The sequence below is a fragment of the Larus michahellis genome, chromosome 3 (genome assembly GCF_964199755.1).
Source record: "Larus michahellis chromosome 3, bLarMic1.1, whole genome shotgun sequence".
Lineage (NCBI taxonomy): Eukaryota > Metazoa > Chordata > Aves > Charadriiformes > Laridae > Larus > Larus michahellis.
Genome location: NC_133898.1, coordinates 20,192,811 through 20,215,837, shown reverse-complemented (window position 1 = coordinate 20,215,837; position 23,027 = coordinate 20,192,811). Strand labels below are relative to the sequence as shown.

The following is a 23,027-nucleotide window of genomic DNA, read 5'->3' as shown; positions in this document are numbered from 1 at the left end:
TTATTAAAAAATAAGCCAAATGAGTAACTACAGGCAAAATTTTCATAGCAAGAAACAGACATTCCTTTTCTTCTGCAAGTTAAACGCGGAGATCTAATCTATCATTTCATAAATGTTTCCAGATACTCCAAAGGCCCTCCCTTTCAAAGTAGCATCTGCATACCAAAAAAATTTTCATGGTGTTTCTTAAAAAAAATTTAGTACAAGCATGATATGAATGACGGAACTTTTCTGGAATGTGCTACAAAGCCTTTGTAGTTGAAGACAACTGCTGAACCAGTAACAAATGTATTTTTACTTTACTTCTGAACATAAAAAGCCCACAAAACACACAGAAGCTCATCTACCATTACAGAATTTGAAGGGAATTTAACCATCACCTTTACTGCAGAAGCAGGGCCTTAAGCTGTATTGCTGCAGTAACCTCCAGGTTCCTTGCTTTAATGAGAAGAGCTAAGTACAAAAGCAACTGAAGTCAACTACGGCCAAAAGCTTATGTGGACCGTATCAACAACATTAAAATTAGTTTTACACTAATCGACTGGATTATCAAAAGCTTACTTCAATATTTCCTACCAAACTGTAATAGCCTTGTCATCTTCCACAGGACCGTACTTAGTTGTCTACATGGTGTCACCCGTGTAGGTCTGAGCCGGAGCTGGCCACTGTATAAACACATCTTGAGAAGAGATGAATTGCAGCCACAGCCGACAAAAACGAGCAGTTACTGTAAACTTGCCTAAGACACTGAGCAGTGTGCTTTGAACTGCACAGGGAAGCTCATTATTAGAGCTGTTGGGCATTATCCAATACTAATGCTTTGTATGCTTTCCTATTCCTATCATTATAGGTATATAAAAGAAACAAAAGTGGCAGTATGAGTTTAAAATGGACATAGCATACCTGGTATGAATTCAGTCTGACAAAGCTTTGATAACACCATTTTTAAAAATTCACCTTGATTATTGAAACACTATAGAGCTTTCCAGCTTAACAGACTACAACACATCCAACTCTGTCTTCCTCATATGACCTTCCTCATATTCCTCTCCATATTTTTCCTGCCCTTCTTGACGCTCAATTCCCCACTTCCCATTTATTTATCTCTGTACTGTGACATTTTCTATCATTTGCTATGACATGCCTCACAAATGCCAAACTTTACCTTCTATAGGCAATTCCCATAACTCAACACATGCCCTCTACCAAGGGCAAGGAAACAAGCAGGCCTTCATTTGACATTTGCTCGTCTTCCCTACCTCCATCTACCTCATCAGCTTTCACAAAGAACTTTCATATTGAAATGAGAAAGTACCCAAAGCATCTTCTCCAGTTACTGTGACATTCTGCTCACAAGATTACCAAATTAAATACTCCAAAAGCTTTTAGCCCACAGCTGTAAAACAACAGAAAGCACAGCAGCAGCAGCAAACGGTAGCAGCAGCACGAGACATGCAGTGAGGTAAATACACAATCCATACATTAAACAAAGGCATGTACACAACAGGCAAAAAATAAAGGGCCACATAGAGTAAGACAGCCTCTTACACGTCTGCCTTTGTTAGCTGGAATACAGGAAGGAGAGCGCTTTAACAAAGAAAGGAGGAGAATATGTTACAAAACCAAACAGTGACACATACATCAGCTCAGAATTTGTTGCTCTAAATCTCCAGAGGTAGTTTTTAGACACACACAAACATGTTCATTTTTACAAGTATTTTGAAAACAAGATAGCCTGGGGCAACAAGAGGGGAAAAAACATCCAAAAAAAAGGAACAATTATTTTAAAGTCTGTAGTTTTACACTGGACAATAGCAGTGAAACTGCAGACTACATTACACTAATAATTTGCAGTCAGCATCTCTGTACTTGGAACAAGACGAATAAAGCAATCTCTTGGAGGCGCAATATGTCTAATTTAAAGTATCATTAAGAAAGAGAATGATTCCAAACTTAGTTATGAATGTGCAGGTGGAGTCAGGGCTCTCACCACACACTGCTATGGATTATTCTGTTTAATATTGAGAATTCAGACCATGATTTATTCTGTGGTTATTTACGAAGTTCACATTTGTTTAGTCTAACCAAAGCCCATGAGGACTGGATGTGAGGACAGACTGCAGGAGGATTTAAGAAATCTATTTTTAATTCGTAATGCGTTGAAAACAGGGGAAAAGTAGTATTTTCTAGCAAGTAGGGAAAATAAATTTTGCCAACAGAAAACAGGATTACATTTTATTTCTATAAATAATCACAAATTCACCTTTAAATAAAACAAGTTGATTGCTTCTAGTAGCTAGTGAGATACACAAAAATCCACCTGGCAAAAAACCAAGACTCAACACTTCGATTATCAGACACTTCTAGTGAACACAGAAGACTTAACACCTAGATGACGTTACTGAGAGACAGCCTCAACACACAGGAGGAACAGCGGCAAAGATTTAGAAACGAGTATATTAATCGCTGGTGGTGACTTCCCTCCCCATCAAAATCAGAAACTAGGGACAGCAAAACCCATTTCTACTCTCCTCAGCACCCTCCTGTCTGCACAGGAGATACAAGGATCGTTTCTGAACGTGGGGGCTTTTGCAGGTATGAGGATTTAGGTGCCAGTACTGCCAACCTGACCAAGTGTCTTTGGATTCGAGGAGGGATAGCTGGAACCAACAGTGACTGCTACTTGTCTAAGTGAGCTACTGCTTTTTTTTCTCAGCTCCTGCAGGCTACAGAGGCAGCAGGACATCTATTTTTAGTTCCCTCCAGAAGTAATTGCGAAGCTACCATTTTCCTCATTGAACCAATTAGAATTAACTGCAGTCATTCGCAGAGTGCTATAAACAACTACGTTATTTTGATGGCAGACACACAAGTGTCTGCCATCCTAGTAAACTCCAAGTGTAATCAGTGGGTCAAACTCAGTTCTGCTTACACATCTGTATGTTAGTCTCCAGAGATCTTGCAAAGAGTGCTATCTAACTGCAACTGTATATTATTTTACACTCTCTCTGTCGTTCCATAATGAAGCACAGGAGCTGGAAAAACACTATGGGACACTAGTAATATTTACTTTTGGCTCTTGATTACAGGAGATACTTTCCTGAAACGCACTTTCCTGCAGCACTGCCTTAGTCTGACCTGAGGACTTCTAATTCTTCCTTGGTCTTAATATAAAGAACCCACACACTTCTCAGGTTTGACGGAGCACAGGTTAATTCTTGAAATATTGCAAGAAAACACTGCCCTTCAAGGTAACTACTGCCAAAAAGAGACACTGGAAAGGTAATGGAGGTCACATCCAGTGGGGCGGGTTTTGTTGGTTTTTTTTCATAGCCCTGTTTTAATTTAAGTCTGCCAAATACATTGATATTGAACCAACTCGACAAGCTAAAACATAAATAACTGTTAATTTTGATAATTCAGAGGCTATATATTATGAAACTCACTACGAACAACTCCAGTATTTGTCCAATAAATGAAAGATGCAGAACCAACTTTAAGCACAACTTAATTATACCACCTTTCACCTACTAACACAGACTTCAGCTTTACTTCTGTTTCTAATAAAGACAGGTAACTCAACAAGTCTTGTATTTGCCTGCAAGATGCTCTATTCCTATATTTGAACAGTCAACACTCTTCCTTTGCAGTTTTGCCCTATGAGAAAGAAATCTGCCCTGGTGTTAGACACATTAGCTCCTGTGTGTCTAACTCTTGCCCAAAGCAACTGAGGAAAAAAGTGCTCCTGTTGGACTCTGACTGAAGATGTAACAAGAGAAGTTTGATTCCGCGTGTATTAAGTCATTCACATGCAACAATATACAGATTAATACCTAGAGTTTTATCAAAGATTAAAAGATGGGTATCTGAAAAGATTTGATCTGGGTGGATTAATCAAGAAGAACATCTTAAAGGATGTAAGCCAATAGAACATTATTCACTTGCATAGACCAAAAAAATATTATTTTGTCAAAATGCTTGTGAAAAAAATATGCTGCCTTCTTTAATAAAACAAACAAACAAAAAAAACCCCAAAAAACCCCACAAAAACGCCAACCAACATATAAATACAGACTAAAGTACTGATGTCCTTCAAAACTAACTAGATAGCAACCAGGAAAACCTTCTTGTCCTAAGTTTCCCCTTGCAAAACAAAACATTATCAACTACTCTACCACATATGTACTTTATTTCTCTTTTAACAGTTTTTAGGAGAGAGTATTAGATCTTTTTAAAGGCAACTTTCTATAAAAGAACATGCTGATACAAACTAAGTGTTCATAATACTCAGGCAACATGGAGAACACTTCTTTAGTCTGGTTAAGGAATATAAATATTATTCATTAAATATATATTCATTATCAATATATCAAATAATATTTATTAAATACAAATATCCTGTCATAACATGACAGGAAACTGTACTCTCATTTTTTTGGTGTAAGAAAATTCCAACAAAATCAGCAAGACAAGGTTTTCTATATGCTGTACAAAAGTGCAGACAAATACCTTCTACTATGGTACCACAAATGTACCTCCACATTTTGTCTAAGATATATACTTGATTTACAGAAAAAAAAGCATCTAGAAGAAAAACATTCTTTCAGAGTTTGTGAAAGGAAATGCAATCAGTAGACTAGGACCATATACGATCCCCTCTTTGTTACATCCTTCCCAGCAGACATTTCTAGAATAAAATTAATTACATCACCTTTTAATGCAAACAGAATTACACTATTTTGAATACGTAATATAAATATGTATGTATGTGTATACACATATATACAAGCAGACACAGACGTACACGCACAACACACCTACAGAGTTGTAACAGATGGTTCCCTACCATAGATGCATAGTATATACTTTGATTAAAAAAAGCTTATTACTATTTTTATGTACCTGCTACTTCAGTCTGAAAGAAATATAATGCAGTCAGTTTTCAGCTTTGAATTCAATTCCCTTAGTATGCAATTAACTAGGCTAAATATTTAAACACTGTCCCTATTAAAAACTAGCATCTCAAACGGCAATAAAAAGAAGTAAGTCACTTCAGTTATAATGAAAATTACTTCTTACAATATAGGCTAAAAAAGAGACAATATTTTATTTGGGCAAACAGAAATTAACTGTACGCAAGGAAAAAAATTTCACTGAAGCAATCAGAAAACTTTTGGGAACAACTAACAATAAAGTAATAATATGAAGCAATAGAACTAAATGGAACCACTTTCTACAGGCCGTATCAGTAGATAAAGCCCAAAAGCAGCTTCTCCCCATTAGGAAGACTGACTGCAATTAAGAATTCTTCACCTGCACCTAAAGAAAAACATTTACTTTAAAACTGAACATCTATCTATATAAATAGGCGTAAGTATGCTATTACAGAAATATTCTGTTCTCCACTGCACTTCAGATTTTTTTAATTTGACTGCATTAATGTTTGAATATTCCAAATCAATCAACTGATCTCTGTTATCGAGGGATTTACTGGTTTGAAACTCAAAGACTTACGTCATCCATAAAATCAATCAATGAGGATGAAGAGGAGGAAAAGGAATCCTATTTTAATGAAAACAGCAGTAAAAAAAAAAGAGAGAGAGAGAGAGAGAAAGAGATGGATGAAGAAAACTGTTCAGTATAAATAAAAGTGCAAAAATAAAGAACTGTAAATAACTAGTGCCACTAACAGTACGTTTTCATTAATTGCCTTTCATAGACAATTAATCAATAAACTACCCATATAAAACCCCAATCTTTTTCCAGCATTAACTCAGTAAAATAATATTCTTACACTCCAACATGATTTTTATATTGAAAGTAACTTATAAGATGAATAATTAAAAAGCAAATTTAAAAAATGGTGTTAATTGTGAGGACTTCAAGAAAGAACAATGAATTAATGAAAACACAATGAAAAGAAAGTAAATTTTGAAATGTCAATAACATCAGAGATGATGCTTTTTCATAACTAAATGTGATGACCTTGTACACCCATCAGGAAAAAACAGGGACAAATTTTAGACCCATATCTAACTGTAAAGGTGGTGCCTTGTCCCCTCTGAATTCAGCGTGACCAATATTTCACCCCAGCTGTTCTTTTAAAAAGAAAAATAATGCATTGCTTACTGTCGATTACAAAAAGAAGATATAAAATGTATAGTATCATTTCGACTTTTTTCTTCCACGTTTTCTACCTAAACTGGACTTTTGTCTAAAAGTGACAAAAGGAATTAAACAGATTTATTTTTTAAATATAGAGGATCTGCGAAGAGGAGATGAATAGTAATTATCTGGATTTTACGGATCTGTGTAAAATAAACAGAAGATGAAGACAAACTAATAAATATACAGTATGACTTCATGGAGTACATTCAAGGATTATCTTTTCTCTCATTTTACCAAACCAGTCTTTGCATTACGTAGCATTTTTCCAAATACAAAGAAAAGCCATTTGAACAACTATGCTTTTCATGTTCACTACAAAATCAGGGAAATTTCTGCATTCAAGGTTTGAGAGAGAATTCACCATGATTACTAGTGTTCAAGAGAAGATAGCCAGCACTGTAAATGACAAACAATTCTCGCATGTTATTATACACAAATATAAATGGGCAATATAATTAAAATACAGTAGCAAACTCTGAGCAAATATGCATATAACCCACACATAGCAGCAGTAGTTCCACCGACTAACAGAGAAGTTAGAATAGCTGTACACTTACTTCAAATTGATCCAGAGCAGAGGTAGGCGCATTCAAAAATGCCAAGAAAGAATTCTGTGAGTCTTGGTGCTTTACACCTAGAAAACAGCAGCAGGTTTTTTAAGCTACAGAAAAATGACTTTTTCATGGAGGACCTTTGCCTTGCTGAATCGAGGTTTGAGCATCCACCTGAACCACCTACATTTTTTGAAGCAAGTTGTCACATTCGCTCTGTTTTCCAGAGGAAAAGATTTTTTTAATAGACCTGTACCCACTAAGCAAGCAGCGTATGTTTAATTAACCTTTTCCAAGCTAGGATGCGTGTGGTGTGAATTCAACATGAAAACATACTGTATCTACGTGTTTATTATGCAGAAGACACAGGTTTCTAATGTGCTTATGTCCATTTGTAACATGCACTGCATGACATACCAGCATACACGCTAAGGCAGCGGGTGTCACCCCTGCTCTAGTCACACGCTGGACGGCCTACCGTGACAAGACAGCTTTAGCAAACAGTGAGGTTCCACAAAATCACATGGAACGGGCTGTTCGCGGAACACACTGCATTTCCAAATAATACGAGTTCCTTGACCCGTGCTCTATGCCTGTCTGCCACCTCTCACTTTTGCATGTCCCAGAGTAACACCACAATCCTGGGTAAAGCTTCAAATGCCTCTGTGGGTTTTCAGCCAGCGAGCAGAGCGGGAGCACTGCATCCTCTGGAGCCGCAGAGGCTGGCACATCGTGACTATTATTTTTACTTGCTTCAACTGATTTATTTTTTTTCTTCTTTTCTTTGGGGCATAATTCAAGTTGCTGTGTGGCTGTTTATAAATCACAGATGTGTACAAACTCTAGCTGCCTGAACACTATAAATCCATTATATATATACACACACATATTATGACCAGAGCCTGCAGGACTGTGTGCATCTCCAAAGATTGGTGCTATCAAAGGTCACTTATTTCTTTTAAAAAACATCATAGTGTCTTGCTCTAACTGGCCATATCATCCTGTTTGTTCTAAATATAACCCACAGTGAACAAAGAAGTTACAAAGAACCCTTTTCTCTTAAAAATATACATACACTGAAACCCCAGTAAAATACTGCAAACAATTCTCAAATTACCTGCTACTTTACAGAATCATTTTTAGTAATCTTTTCCCCCACCCTTCTAAGCTTCTGTCCTACATTTATAACGACCAAAGGATTCAAGTGCTAATCTAAGTAATCCATTCCTAGAAATCAATTTCCACACACAGGAAGCTACTCTAACACTGTACATTGACAATATTTGAATCCTCTGTGTAGTTCGTGATTCAAACATCAATATATTTCTTCTCATAAGAGAAAACCAAGTCCAAAGATGATAATGATTTTGGATTAAGGTGCATTTCTACAAAAATATTTGAATAGTTGCAGTAGAATCTTATTAATTTACTTCTGGCAAAAAGCATAATAACTAACTTTTCCTTGAACAGTACATTGTCTGTGTTGTTTGTTTTTCTCTTTTTAGAAAAGAGTAAATGTTTATCTCTATTTTCACAAAAACAATAAGGTTTTAAATACTGGAAAAAATAGAGGGTAAAATATTAATTAAAAAGTCTTAACAGATTGTTTCACGGAAAAGAAGATTTCAGAAGTTGACTAACCATACAAAATACTAAAGAGAGTTCAAGAATCTATAAACGAAAGCTAAACATGACAAAGCGTTATTCTCTCCAGGGAGATGCTATCAAGAGTTCCTCTCCAAGCACTTGGAAGAAGCATAATCCTGGTATCAGCGCTACGCATCAAGACAAACAAGTATCAATTCCCTAAGTCTTATTTGCTAATTGGGACCAGTCATTTTTTAATGTTCTGTATAGGTTTGTATTATTTTTACCAGTCAACTAGCACTTGGGAGGCCTACATATAGGCCACGAATGTTAACTACAATACATTACTGATTGACATGTTGTTAAGTTGCAAAGGCTGAACAATATTTGACATCTCTATGCAGCAATTGTTGCCAGGGTTTTGAAACTCTAGAGTTCAAACAGCTCCCTACAGAAAATTAGGTAATTCCATTTGGCCTGAAAAAATCACATCTTCCCATGTGACTCATAAGATACAAATATGAGAGCTACTACAGGAACTGCGAAGAATCAGCCAAATCATTAATCATCTCTTAATGAAAATTATTTTCATTTGAGAAGTACCAAAAAGCCTCTTCTCCCAGCAACAATGTGAAATGCTGTTAGACAGATGCACTAGAAATCCCAGAACATAGTCTTAATACCACAGCAAAGCAAACATGACCACACTGCTTACTACATGGTTACAAAGCCAATCCACAAAGTCATCCCAGAAACAAATGAATGCAATGAATGTCTCTGAAGTTGTTTACTCTCTGTGTAGACAGGCCCAAAACATTCATAGATGAAGAAAACTATGACTATGTACGGAAGTCTAAATACCTTCACCCACCATAAAAGGGGGAAAAAGTTATAAACATACCTATACTTCTAGCAGTTTTCTGGCAGTAAATCACTATACACATGCTAAATAAAAATAATGCAGTTCTGGCTCAAATGATACCTTACTGGGTCAAAGTGTATCAGCAAAACTGAAACATATTACATGTACGTATTAGAAGTGCAAATGCAACTGCTGTGGGTACATCTTAACATGCAATTGTCGTGCTCATGTTTTGTATGCCAGAGTCTGTTGGTATATTTTAGTTGCAAGGTACATCTTAATTGATAAGATGTACCCACCAACATGAAACATATTATTTACTTGGATATCAGTTGCCATACCCTTTTCTGATCTAAGCTCTTCTGTCTCCTTTTTCAGCCTTTCAATATCTGTCAACAGTTCCATGTTCTTCTTCTCAGATTCTTGCAATTTACTTCAAAAGAATACAAACAAAGAAAACGTATGTAAATATTGAGAACCCATAATACAAGTCACTTTTCTTTGTCCATCACTGCATGCTATTTAGAAATAAATGCCCAGCAAGCTTCATGTCATCAAATATGAGAATGAATTCAGAAATCTATTAGGACCTGTTTAGTACTGTATCTTAAAAAAAACCCAAAACAAACAGAACAAGCAATTCATTGCGCCTGTTTACCCATTAAATAGGCTCATGTTTCTAATTTATGAGTAATTGTGTAAGCCTGTATCCTGTGAATGAGAAAAAAAGACCACATGTATTTTTATGCTTAAAAATACAGGGTTTTCTATTTGTTAATTTACAGTGCCCGTGATACTAATAGATTATGTTGAACTATTTTTCTTCTCAGATGCTCTACAGTTAGTTGTTTCAGTGCTTTCTAATTCACAGCTGACAGGTAACACTACCATGCATTTCTACCACACTTCTCATCCTTGCCTATCAAAGCAAACACTGGTTCTCCTCTTCTCAGAGGATCTACAGTGCTGCCTATCATCATGTTACCTGGCCTGGAAAACACCCAAGCAAGGTGGGTAAGGTATTCCCACTTCACAGATAATATATTTGAACGTCAGCTCTGTCCAACTGCTTTCCTAAAGCTGCAAAACAAGTCACTGCTCCTCAAATACGACTGAAGAGAAATTATTCATTTTGCTTGTATTTGAAATCGTTTCACCACACCCAACCCCTTCTCTCCTAGAAGCCATTTCCATGCCTTGTATTGTCTATTCACATGCTTAGACACTGCAAGATGAGAGAACTGATACTGTGAAAATCGTTTTTGTAGAGAAAGCAGTAAGAGGAACAGAATGGGTGTGTGACGATGAGGCTCAGAAGTTCTACTTCAGCTTGAGTGCCTGCTTCAACCTACACCAACCCAAAGGACCAACACCGCATCCCCAGCCCAGTGGGATTCATAATTTGGAAATGTAACTACTATCACATTGTAGTACAGGACCAATCTTCTTCCTGTGGCAAATTTGCCGTGCTTACTTTAAGTCAAATTACAACATATCACAGGAACTATACAAATAATATGTATTTTGTATTTGATCATATTTTTGCCTTTTATCTATTAAAATCTCTTCGCTTAATAGTTAACAACTTGCAATAGGAATCAGAACCACAGCTAAAGAAATTCAAGCCTTTCTTTTTTAGCAGAACTTACTGGCAGTGGTTAGCAGCAGTGCAAGCTTATTCTTAAACATGCCTCAAACTTTAATTTGAAGGATTCTCTTGCAGGTATAGAAAAGCTCATGTGTTGCCTCTGATGTCTCTGTCAAGCTAACCAGGGAAATAACAGGCACTAGTTTCAATGGTGGGTGCTATGAAGAAGTCACATGCCTCTGAAGCTGTGTTCACAGGGCTCCAAGAGATTTCCATAGTTCTTTTGGGTAGCGTTGAACTGAGTTACATTGAAGCTGGAGACCTAGAAATGGAATGTCTTCCCACTAATCCCCTGCTTCAGGCATTCACCCAACTCAGAATAAATTTTGTACTTTAAGGGGGGGGCAGTGAAGGAGGGCAGGGAGTGAGGTCTGAGTGAGGAAGGCATAAAAGAATTCATAATGTATAAGCACATCTTATTACTGTTCAAATCAGTATGCAATAATTGATTTTTGTCAGGTAATCCAATGCAGCTATCAAAAGAATGGAAAAGAGTATGTTCTAAGATACAAAACCAAACTCTGCTTGCATTTGAACTTGTTATCACAACTAGGAGAGATTATATTATTTAAAAGAAAGTGTCCCCTCTTAAAGTCTTCAAGATTTCAAATTTTCCCAGTAAGTGTTCAGCTGCTTACACAATGAAGAGAGATATGGTCTTTTTTTCACATTTGGATATAAGAAACTGGCAATAATTCATTAGCGAATTTTGACAGACAAGATCGTTAAAATCATGATTTGATGACACTCCCTGGGAAGTATCAAAGTAAATTTCGATCAGAACAATTCAGTCTTACCACTCTGTAGAGATACAGGAAGCTTTGACTTTATTCAACTCATCTTGAATAGCCTGTTTGGCTCGGATTTCAGCATCAAGAGCAGACTGTAGTTCCAACCTTGCAGACATATCCAGTTTTGCAAAGCGGCGCATCTTCCAGGGCATGTCCTAGTAAAGAATAAAAAAAAGGAGAAGGAAGTATAAGAAGCAAAAAAAAAGGCAGAAAATGAGGAAAGTAACTAACTTCAACAATGACGTTTCTCAGTCTATTATGTTCTTTATGTTCATTAGTTCCAAAGTAATCTAAAATTAAAAAATGAAGAGTATTGTTATTAGTATTATTTTTAAACTCAAGTACTAAATAGGCAAGATGAATGTCTTACGCTGTCATGATCTCAAAAGTAAAGAGATTTTGTGAATTCTAGTTTTGATGTGCCTCAATTCAAATGACAACTATGAAGGACATTCACATTCCACTAGTGAAAGATTTTAAGGCTTTCATGACCCAAAGTATAGATTTCCTTCAACAATTCATATATGATTATAAAGTAGCTACTTGAACAATATCATAGATAAAATCACATTATAAAGACATTGCTGTTTAATTAATTGATAAACAATAAATTTGCTATTCAGTTATTCAGAAGGGAAGCTCTAGAAAGTTTAACTTTTGACTCAGACTCTACAGACAGGTTATTACTGCAGCTGAAACTATCAAAGTAGTGTTTTTTCAACGAAAAAAAAAATCTGACATATGGAAATAGAGTCTTACTGTAGCTCTTGCACCCAAACTGGAGTTCCTCAGGGCCTCTAGTTCTTCTGTCATTTTAGAGGCCAAGGCTTGAAGATAACCTCGAGCATCTTTTTCATCACTTACCCTAAACGATCACATAAGAAGGAAAAGGTGTTTTAATCAAAGAATCTAAAGAAAAAGACAAAAGTCCCTTCACAAATAAAATAGCAACCAGAAACAGAAAAAAGTAGAATACAAAACAAAAATCAGAACGCATAAGGAAAAAAAAAAACCAATACAGAAAACCACACAGAACTAAGCCTGTGCTGCTTTGCAGAGTTCCTTAAATAATACGCATCACCAAGACAGGGAATAAAGACTGAAATACTACATATCTAAGGAAGTCATATATGCCTCAGTATAAATGTCAGCTACCTGAAATTGGGAGGACTGTAGGAAAGAAACCTTTCAGGATTCAACCTATTTTAGGGAGTAAATTAAGACAAAATTTATAACCAATAATTAAACAGTTTGACCATCCACATAATACTGGAACCAGTGGTTGACTTTACTGTATCAATTGACTATGAGAACTAGTAGTTAGAATCAAACAGTGATGTTATTTCAAGAAATGCTAATTAAATAGGGAGAGTCTAATTCTAATGTTATTAAAAAGCATGAGCCAGAAGAGGCTCTCTCATCCCCTGAGCTTGCTTTCTATCAAGACACGTTTCCTGGGTGTAAACACATCAAGGAGGAGACATGTCTGTTTTTCAGATTCTTTGATCATCAGTTACAAAGGGAAAACAACTTTCTGTGATTAATCACAGCAGAAGGTTCTTTCTTCACTTTTTGCCTCAGGTATTAACATAGAAAAGAAAGTTACTAAAAAATTACCTCACTGAAACTAAGTAGCTTATGAAAAACCTAAAACAAACAAAAGAGGGGGAGTGGGGGGGAAACCAACCTGAAAAAGGGAAAAAAACCTCATTTCCTTTCACTTTACATGCCTGGCTCTGAACATACTCCTCTTGTTCTGCAACGCCAGGGCATACCCAAGTCTCTGAGCCGGTCTCAGACACCAGCAGTCTAATACCACAACCCAGTCACAGTTAAATCTATTAACACTATCCACAGAAATGTTTAGGATGTGCTATAAGGAATGATCCTCAGTTTTAAGTAACTTTTAGGAAAGTGTGAGAGTATTTTTTCTACTTCATGAAAATTAACTTATCCTTGCCTCCTGATCGTTCCTTGGTAACTTTAATCCTGAGTATGTTGGACTGGAGACAAAGAGTTTTTCAGATGGTTGAATTTGTCTCTCGGTGACTGCTCTCCAGAAATGGATTCCCGCTCCGTGCCTACAAAGCCATATAAGTTTCTCTGGTTGATACTATGGGGTTCATACATGAATACGGAAAAGGTGCTACTCGCAAGCTTACCACTAATGAATAAAAGTAATATAATGTTTCAACAAAGATTTCTAGATAGCCAACCCGGAGGCACGACAGACAGCACATATTCTGAACTGCCATGGGCAAGGGAGGAAGACAAGAGCGTTCCCATCATGGCCTTAGGGCAAGATCAGAGTGCAAAAGCTATGGGCTAAACAGCTACAGGCTGCAGCAACTTCTGGGTGTGCAGTTTAAGACTTATATAAAGAAGATTGCTTTAATACAGAGGAAGCTAATCCAAAAATAGCGACCATTTGCCACACAATTCCCACCCAGCATAAAAAAGTTAACACTTATTCATGCCTTGGGGCTTATCTTCTCTGTCTCCTGCCTACAAATTAGTTCAAGAGGTGGGGAGGAGCCTAGGGAAAAAAAAAAACCAAACCCAACAACAAAAAAAAACCCAACATCTCCTGACTCTATTAAAAGTCAGCGAGCATTTTGATATTAATGAGTCAGTATTTTTCCCAAGGTATACCACAACCCAATAGAGGCAGCATGCCAACTTTTTTTTTTCTCCCCCATAACATTCTGAATGAAAGACATTTTGACGACCAGATACAGATAATCTTGGCCTATATAAACCACCTAAGGTAGACGGGTGGGCAAAAGATGTGAGAAGTAGCCTAAGATGTTTTTGGGGGAAGGTGTGTGTGTGTGGGGGGGTGCATAATGAAACGTGTAGCAAAACCAAGAGAATATAAGTAGAAATAAAAATACTGAGGGGTTCTCACAGTGAGAAAGTAAGTTTTCCTGATGTAGAACGGAAAAGTAACTTAGAAATTGGCATTTGATCTTCTCTATTTTTAAGGACATGTAAAATCTTTGCAGAAAAAAGGGACAATGTCAGATTAAAAATAAAATTGAATTGGTGCCTTATTTTTTAACGTTTCTAATTAAAGATGAAAAAATTTAAATGTCCAATTTTTTTGTCAATATTTATCATGCCATATAGATTCTTCCTTATTGAAAGTGAGAAAACACTTCAGTTATTTGGTTTATGATGCACAGAACCTTAAGGCTCTAAATTCTGCAAAGCTGCGCATGCAATAACCTCAGAGAGGTGTTCCAATGAACATGTAGAAATACAGAAAATGAAAATATACATATAAAGTCAATTTTTTAAGAAATCTATGCTAAGACAGTAAACACAAGCATTACAAGTTAGAGCTGAGATACAGTTTTGTTGTCCACTAGATGGCAACATTCTCTACATAATGAGATACATTGATTAAACACGTGAACCCAAAGAGTTCTTGCAGTTTTTGCTGAGTTGGGTTTTTTTTTGTTTGGTGGCTTTTTTTTTTTTTTTTTAAGAAGATAAAGCAAGAATGGTAAAGTTAACCTTACTAATGTTCCTCTCCTTGCGCCCCTTTCTTGCAGAGTGCCCTAACAAGCACAGCAGAAGACCCAAGGAAGAAACATTCCTTAGGTTCCACCCAGAGTAATTTCTTTCTTTACTGAAAATTTAGATTTTAGGTTCTGTTTTTATATTTAACGTAAGTGCCTGTACAAGCTTAGTTTGTTAACTATAAAGAACTTAAAACAGCGATATAGTACAAATTCCTCTAAAATTTTAATTTCACTTTTTAGTTGAGGCCAACATCAGGACAACCTTCAAATTACCATTGACCACTATCCACGACTGGAGATATTTTGCTGAACAATAGTGGTCTTGAAGCCCTGGGATCTTATGCCAAGCTGTCTCTTACCTGATTTAAAAACCCCAAGGAAGTCTGTAGGCCATGATGCCCATTTCTCCTGTAGTTTCTCAATGCTTTTAAATTTCTGTCTTCATATCACTACGCTCAAAGCCTCCAACTCAATTATTTTATTTTTCCCCAGCAGAACTATTTTTTAAAACTATTTCTCTAAAAATTTTCAACAAACCCTGAAATCTCTCCCTGCCCTCCAGAATTTCTATTTATAGACAATTAAAGTCTGATTATTCCTACCTCAAATAACGCATCTCAGAATTATTGATGTTTTGAGTTTCTTACAATTGAATTTACCCAGGATTTTTGCTAAACCTCTTCCACAACTTTCGTGTGCTTTCTTCTGAGAGCAACCAGATTTCAAAAAAACCAAACAGCTTTGGGGCTTTTTAATGTTTGATTTAATGCTGACATGTTTTGTGGAGTTTGGTTTGCTTTTTAATGAAATCAATAATTAAGATGAAATCAACCATAGTACAGTTGATTGGAAAGTTATCTAGTCAAGAAGAAGAGTATTAACTGAACCTTCTGGTAAACAACACTCACAGCTTCTGGCCAGCTGAATCTAAGCCTAACACCCACTCTATAAGTAAATGAGGTAGGATTTAGCTCATGCATAGAAACATACTTAACGATACAGAAGTCTTTATTTGAACTAGTTGTCTATATTTCCTTCTCAACCAGTGGGGAGAAAAACAGACTTCTACAGTACTAGTCATGGGATTTATTTTAGTTGTCTACCTTAGGACTTCTAAAACTAGGTTACATGAATCCCTCCCAGAGAGACTAATAAGTTACAATTCTTGCCAAGTACTCTGGGAATCACTACCAACATTTCCATCAACCTCCTTTCTGCAACAGAACAGAAATACTGTACCATGGCTATTTAAAAGATTGCTTTTTAAAGCGACTGCATTAACCTCCTATGCAATGAATCTCTTTCCCATCTCCCATAGGAAAATTTATAGCTGACTATAAAAGCCTCGATATTTCTTACTCTTGTCAAGGAATGATGAGTGATTTGGCAAATATAAACTTGTCAATATAATAGCTCCATTAAGGCTGAATGACCTGTGAGGGTCCACTGCTACCACATTAGAATTTGCAATGAAATTTTGATTCAAGTGTTTATATTAAGACTTTGGCTATACTTATGGCATCTTGGGATAATAACAAAAATAAAAAGGTTGCCCTAAACAAGATGCAAGAGAGCACAGTAAGAAAGAAGTGAAAGGCTAAAGGGAACATGACAGGCCATTAAAATTACTTGCAAGTTGTAAAATCTGAAAGAAACAGAATTTTGAAGGGCCCGAGGAGAAGAAAGTGACCAGCTTAAGCACCCAAAATGTGCACTCAAATAGTGGGGCAGGTTTCCTGAGAGATATCTATTAGATGTCCAAGCACTCAAAGGAAGGGCTTGTGTTACTTAAAAAAGGACTAGAACAAATGCCTTCAACTACCATAGGCAGCTGAGCAAACTGTTTGCAAAACCAGTAATTAATTCCTTCTACTGCCTCCTATCCTTCATGAATCATGGTACAAAAAGAAGGCAGTAGGCAAAACTCATTTTTAAGAGGTCAAAAGTATGGACCCAAAATATGTATTTTAAAGTAATATTATGTGAAAAATCTGATAGTTTTGAAGAGGGAGCCTACAAGCTCTACCCTACCTTGTTACCTCCAACCATTCTGTTGTCATACTGAAGAGGTGGACAGGTAGGCATTTCAATTGCAGGCTCTGAAGAAAACATAGGCTTATAACTGATTAAATAAGATTAGTTTTCTTCAAAATTAGGGTGGGGTTTTTTTTTTCTTTTAAAATGTATATCATTATTGTAGATGCTTAAATAACTTCATACAGCACCCCATGTTCCACAGCAAAAAATCCCCAGAGAAGGACCTAGTGTCAGCATGCAGTGCTGGATTCTAAGGAGAGCAGACAGACATGACCAGATTATCTGGGTAACACATGGAAAATCTAAACATAATAAGACAAAGATGTGAGCCAAGATATGGCCTCACATAGTTGAAAAAAATTCAACATAAGCAAAGAGAAGTATGAAAATTGAGATATGTACAGTGATTAAAAGCTGGAACCAAGCCAGCTATGTTTTATCTCCTTAATGTTTGCCCACAGTACTTCTATTTTTATCTTCTTTTCATGTAATTCTTTGATTTTTGGTTCCGTACTTTTTAAAAGACACTATATTATCATAAGGGATTGGTAAAATGGTATCTTTCACTCAGTTTTGCATGCTCCTGATCTCAAAAAACTCAATCCCAAACCTATTTTACTCCCCAGTGACATCTCTAATACATGCAAGATGCTTTATCATACATCTGAACCACATCAGTAGTACATCTTCTCTCATATTAAACACTCTCATAAATTGGAGAAGGGACATTCTTAATGGCTGTTGGTGCATTTTTATCTAGTGTTAAGTAAAACAATCCACAGCTAATTCTGACTTGTCTTTTTCCAGAACTGCCAAGTTTTAGGAATGCTTTCACATGTAAATCTGAAAAAGGGGGTTTGGTTACCTTGGTGCCTTAAGACAGATAAGCATTACCTTAAAACAATATGGAATGTGAAATAATAGACTTGCCTCTCTTGTTACTTTGATTTTGTTCTGAATAAATGTTTCTGATTGGCTAGAAATAAACTGTTCATTTAAATGACTTTCATATATTTATTTTTGTGAGAAGGCTGTCTACTACACTCACAGTTATGAGACAAGATTTAAAAGGAACACACGCGAAGTGTACCCTTTAAACTTTTTAACTTCTGCTACGAATACAATGCCTTGAGACCCAATGGCCTTCATAACACAGATCCGCATTACATGATTTTATGTAACAAACACTGTTTAAAATGCTTCCAGAACCCCAGAGGACAGCCTTCTTTCTTATTACGTATTCACATGGCTATATTCAAAAGCCAAACTTCTCTGTATTTGGACAACAAAATTATAATGACATTATAACAAAACCAAACTAGGTTTTGCTAAAACAAATGTTTTCCATTTAGGCTTGGACACAATAAATTAGATTAGATTTTTTCACTAACATGAGTTGTGAAAAATGGTGTGTGTGTGGGAATAATCAAGTAGTAAACAAAAAAAAAGATTAGTATATGATGACAAAATCTTCCCAGAAGTGGATGATCTGTAAAAAAAAAAAAAAGTCTGGATGCAAACTGTTTTTGTAGATGATAAACACTGCAATGGACCATAAAAGGGGAGGGGAGAGAAGCAGGCATGGAGGGGAAAAGTAAAGGCCACCTAGATAAAACAATCTTTTTGTCTTAATAGTTTCAACTTGGGTTTTTTTCCTTAATTTATTAGAACTGGACACAAGACTTCAGAAACATAACGTCATTATTTAGCAAAACTATTATTAGAAACATCACTTGACTGGCTTTGTGGTAGTCTCAAATGCCCTCCTTGTAAAAAAATCACATAAAAGTTGTACTGTGTTTGCTTCATTCTGCCGCGTGCCAAGCAGATGAAGGAAATTAATGCTGAGACACAAATACTCTCAGCCACTGCTTTTCCCAGGCTTGTTCCCTCTTGGAGGCGTGAGCTCAGCACGTGACTCCTTCCAGCATTCTTCCAAAGCCACAAGCCACACCCAGTGGCCATGATTTTTCTGCACTTAAAGAAGTTGTATTAGGTAAGACACTTTCGCTCTTAAGGAGGAACACAATTTTCCAGATTTGGATATTATTAAAATCTCAAGCAAAAACACAGCAAAACCCCAGAGGGGTGAGAGACTTCACTTAAGCACTCGCAAGTGCCACGTGCAAAGGCAAAAACTCCATAACCGCCCTACCACCTATTGAGAGGATTCTGCAATGACATTAGAGCAGAGTATTCACCATTGGATGATCTCAGTAATTTGGGCCTCCCAGTGTGCCACGGACTCCTTTTTATCAGCCAGGTCTCTCATCTCTTCTTCCAGCTGCCGGTTATTCATACTCAGCCTCTCAAACATGGTGGTGAGCTGAATGAGAATTTAAACAACTTGTTAAGGGTATAAGCTGCTGTGGGTCCATTTCTGTGCAGACTCAAAGTCACACGTTCCGCTCTCCCACATAGTGCATCTGCTTTAAAAATTGGTACTACCCATCACAATAAACACCATGTAACAATAAAAGTCAGAATCTCTTCTCACGTATGACCTTAGCTGTACTGAAAGGCCATTTTTATGGATGACAACTACATTTTTACTCTAATTAATTAATTTTCTGAGAATTACTCTCCAAATGACTCTATAACTCTTAGAAGGCTTCTGCTTTGCACCTTTCAGGCGTGCAATGTTCTATATAGAAAAAACTACGTTAACAGAGCAAAGCAAGGGCACAAAAATTGTTACAGCTCAGATGAAACTGCCGAACCTTTCCTTTGTTTAGTAACCATGGAGAATGAGAGGCTTAACAGATACAGCCACAACTCAGTCCTGAGATTCTCCAGGTGTCTCACATTCCCCTATTTTTCATTTTACTTACTTGCAGACAGGGAAATTGAAATTAAATGCACATCTGTAAGTACAATATGTTATACCTAGCAATTAACCTCACTCGCATTCACGTAGCTGTCATTCATACTTGCACATTCTGCAAGACAAAAGCCACAGCTAACCTGAGTTGGTATTGGGAATGAAACCTTCATTATGTTCAATAATTATTCAGAAAGTCAAACTGGAATTACAGATCAGATAGACTTTATAGGGAGGCTTGCTTAGAATGCGAAAGGCTTCTTTTAGTACTGAAATACATTAACAACTCAAAATGAAGAAAAAAAATATCAGTTTTAAATCTACTCTGCTTTTTACTCCTAATATGGGTACTCCACTCCATATTTATCACCTAAATGGGCTTATGATTTAAATAGGCCTATTTTCTAGACGTCATTTGACAAGAAAAATACAAAGCTAACCAAATTTAAAAAAAAAAAAAAAAAAAAGAAAAGGAGACCGAGCAGAAAAACTATCAAAGTGACTAGTCTCTTACTGTTCTTGGACTAAGCCTACATATAGGCATATATAGTATGCATCTTACACTGGTATTAAAATATACTTTAATTTGAACACTGACATGCAAACATGCTTACTTTGAAGAACACTGTACTTTCATCATATTTTTATAAAATTTAATGCATTACAAAAAGAATAGACAAGTTTAGCAAGACTTGGCTAATCCACAATGAACTTGAATAACCTGTCAAAATGAACAATAAAGAGATAATCTGAATGCATGAAACAATTACTCCTTGCTCAACACACTCCAATTAATATGCCTTATCATTTGTATTTTTTTAATATCTCAAAGTAACATTTAATCTCAATAGGTGGGAGGGGTCCTGTATTTCACAGTAATTGACATGCAAATATACTCTAAGTAATCACATCATTAACTATGTATTTTTATATTTGGGTCATACAATGAAATAATCTGATTTTTTTTTGCTTAAGGTATTCTCTAAAATTAATCTTACTAAACTGTAAGACCATCTAACTCAATTCCTACACATAAATACACACACAGGCATATATATATATATATATGTGTGTGTGTGCGCACATTCTCAAGTTCAGATATATGTAGATACTCTCTATTCAAATCAAGTATTAATCACCATTTTCTCTGTAATGTTTATTTCTGCTATCAATTAAGTGTTGATCATAACCAATACAGCTTTATATTGTCCAATTTGTACGTAGCATACAATAATTATAAACTCAGGACTCAACTAATCAGCACCTACCTTATCAAGTTCATTTGAAAGTTTTTTGTTTTCCTCTGTTAGCAGAATCTTTTCTCGTTCATACTTCTGTTTGAACTCTGTTTCAAATTCCTCTCTTTCACTTTGGCTAAGAAATAAAATGAAGTAGAATGATAAAGTTTCCTATTCTAAAACTCATCACACTTGTCACTTAAATACATCAAGACCAATGCACACAGTAGCTGAAAGGAAAGTACTAGCTTGATAACACCACAGCATATTAAAACTAAGCAAGTGTGATATTATACTACCAACTTAGGACTATAAGACAGTCTGTTGAATTTTATCATTAGACAATGAGCTTTCCTTCAGTATGGAATTATTAGAGCTCCACCGAGCTAATGTTTATCAATTCACTTATACGTATTTTATTCTTTAGATGAATCCTTCAAACATAGAGCAGCTCTAATTCTGCAACATTGAAGCACGTGTCAATATTCTAAGGCATTCAAGGTAAATTCTCAGCTCACAGAAAACATTATTTTAACTTAGACATTTCTACAATTCCAAGTTTCACACAGAATTACAGGCAAAAATGACCACATATCAAATCAGCACATAGAGAAGCTAAATAAGAGCACTTGGGGTTGGGTCTCTGATGAGAAAAACTTATACTGGCTAGACTTTGGACAATTCATAACAGCCAGAGGACACGTTTGAACTGTTAATTCCGGTACTGTATACTTACTATGAGATAACCTTTACACTCCTAATATCACCAGATTCTAGAGCAGGTTTGGACCATTCTTTCTGAGAAAGAGTTTCAAAGTAGCTGTTTTCCCCAACCCTTCCCCTCTCCTGTGGGCATCATTCAGTAGAGGAGAACCCCTGGCTGATTCTGCTTAACATCAACTTTGATCTTGCACAATGGGTATGAGAACCTGAAAATAAATGAAGCTGCGGGTCCTCTCTTTGCCAAAAAACATTGCAATTTCCTTAAAGTGGTGTATGGCAACGTTTTAGACGTATAACTCCCACCTCACATCCACTCTTTTGAGAATCACCAAACTTGCATGTTGTATTCACCGTTTCACCAATTATTCAGGTAACTGGCACAAAATTAATCAGCTGGTCAATGGAACTAGACTATAAATGCCACAGATACAGTAAATATCCATTCAGTGAATACCACTATCCAGCCTTAAAAGGTTTGAAAAAGTACACAGTATAAAAGGTTAACTCTGTAAAAATAAAATCCAGGGGAAACTTTGTTTTGAGCATTGCAAATATTTTCTTTCTGGATACTGATCAGAATTTTACATTGTGCAACAGAGAAATTACATCCTCGCCTCTTTTTCCGAGATGCAGAACTACTACAAACTGCCAAACTGAGAGAACACCCTTAAAAGATGAGAAGTGTCAGTGGTTACAGTGAACCCAGTTAAGAGTACTGCTGGTTTGAATTTCCTATTCCTAATTTGAAATTCATTTAGCGCTTCAACCACTCTTTGAAATCTAGTACAGCATGTTAGACTCATGGTGAAATTCTGTGTTGCTAGGCATCCTTTGAAACATAACACTGGTCCTAGCAAAGTAACATACTTTTGTTACTGTTTAAACACCAAGTTTGAAATTCACCACCACTCCTTTTCCATATCAACAGATTCCATGCATATGATGAGCAGTCTAGGGAAAAGGCAGGAAGAGATTAAAGCATCGGCTGTCAAGGGAATTAATAACAGGTCCTGCTTCTGTTTGCAAGGCACAGATTCAAAGCTAATTTCTCAGACAGTAGACCAAACTAATTTT

At 36.3% G+C, this 23,027-nt stretch overlaps 1 protein-coding gene across 25 annotated transcripts in view; it reads right to left on the bottom strand.

The window, feature by feature from the left end:
• The window catches only part of CDC42BPA (CDC42 binding protein kinase alpha), a 191,800-nt gene that overhangs the window by 38,151 nt on the left and 130,622 nt on the right, over positions 1-23,027 (bottom strand). For 18 of the 25 annotated variants that reach the window (XR_012586004.1, XR_012586005.1, XR_012586007.1 and 15 more), the window contains 8 exons: positions 21,261-21,366; positions 19,373-19,497; positions 12,367-12,472; positions 11,614-11,762; positions 9,510-9,601; positions 6,726-6,802; positions 5,515-5,562; positions 1,549-1,587 (listed from right to left, as the gene is read on the bottom strand). Coding sequence is in view for 17 of the 25 variants with exons in the window: in XM_074578971.1 (XP_074435072.1) it covers positions 1,549-1,587; positions 5,515-5,562; positions 6,726-6,802; positions 9,510-9,601; positions 11,614-11,762; positions 12,367-12,472; positions 19,373-19,497; positions 21,261-21,366 (742 nt within the window). In the remaining 8 variants the exon portion in view is untranslated. The remainder of the gene's footprint in view (positions 1-1,548; positions 1,588-5,514; positions 5,563-6,725; positions 6,803-9,509; positions 9,602-11,613; positions 11,763-12,366; positions 12,473-19,372; positions 19,498-21,260; positions 21,367-23,027) is intronic. The other 7 variants (XR_012586006.1, XR_012586009.1, XM_074578983.1 and 4 more) reach the window with 2 other exon arrangements.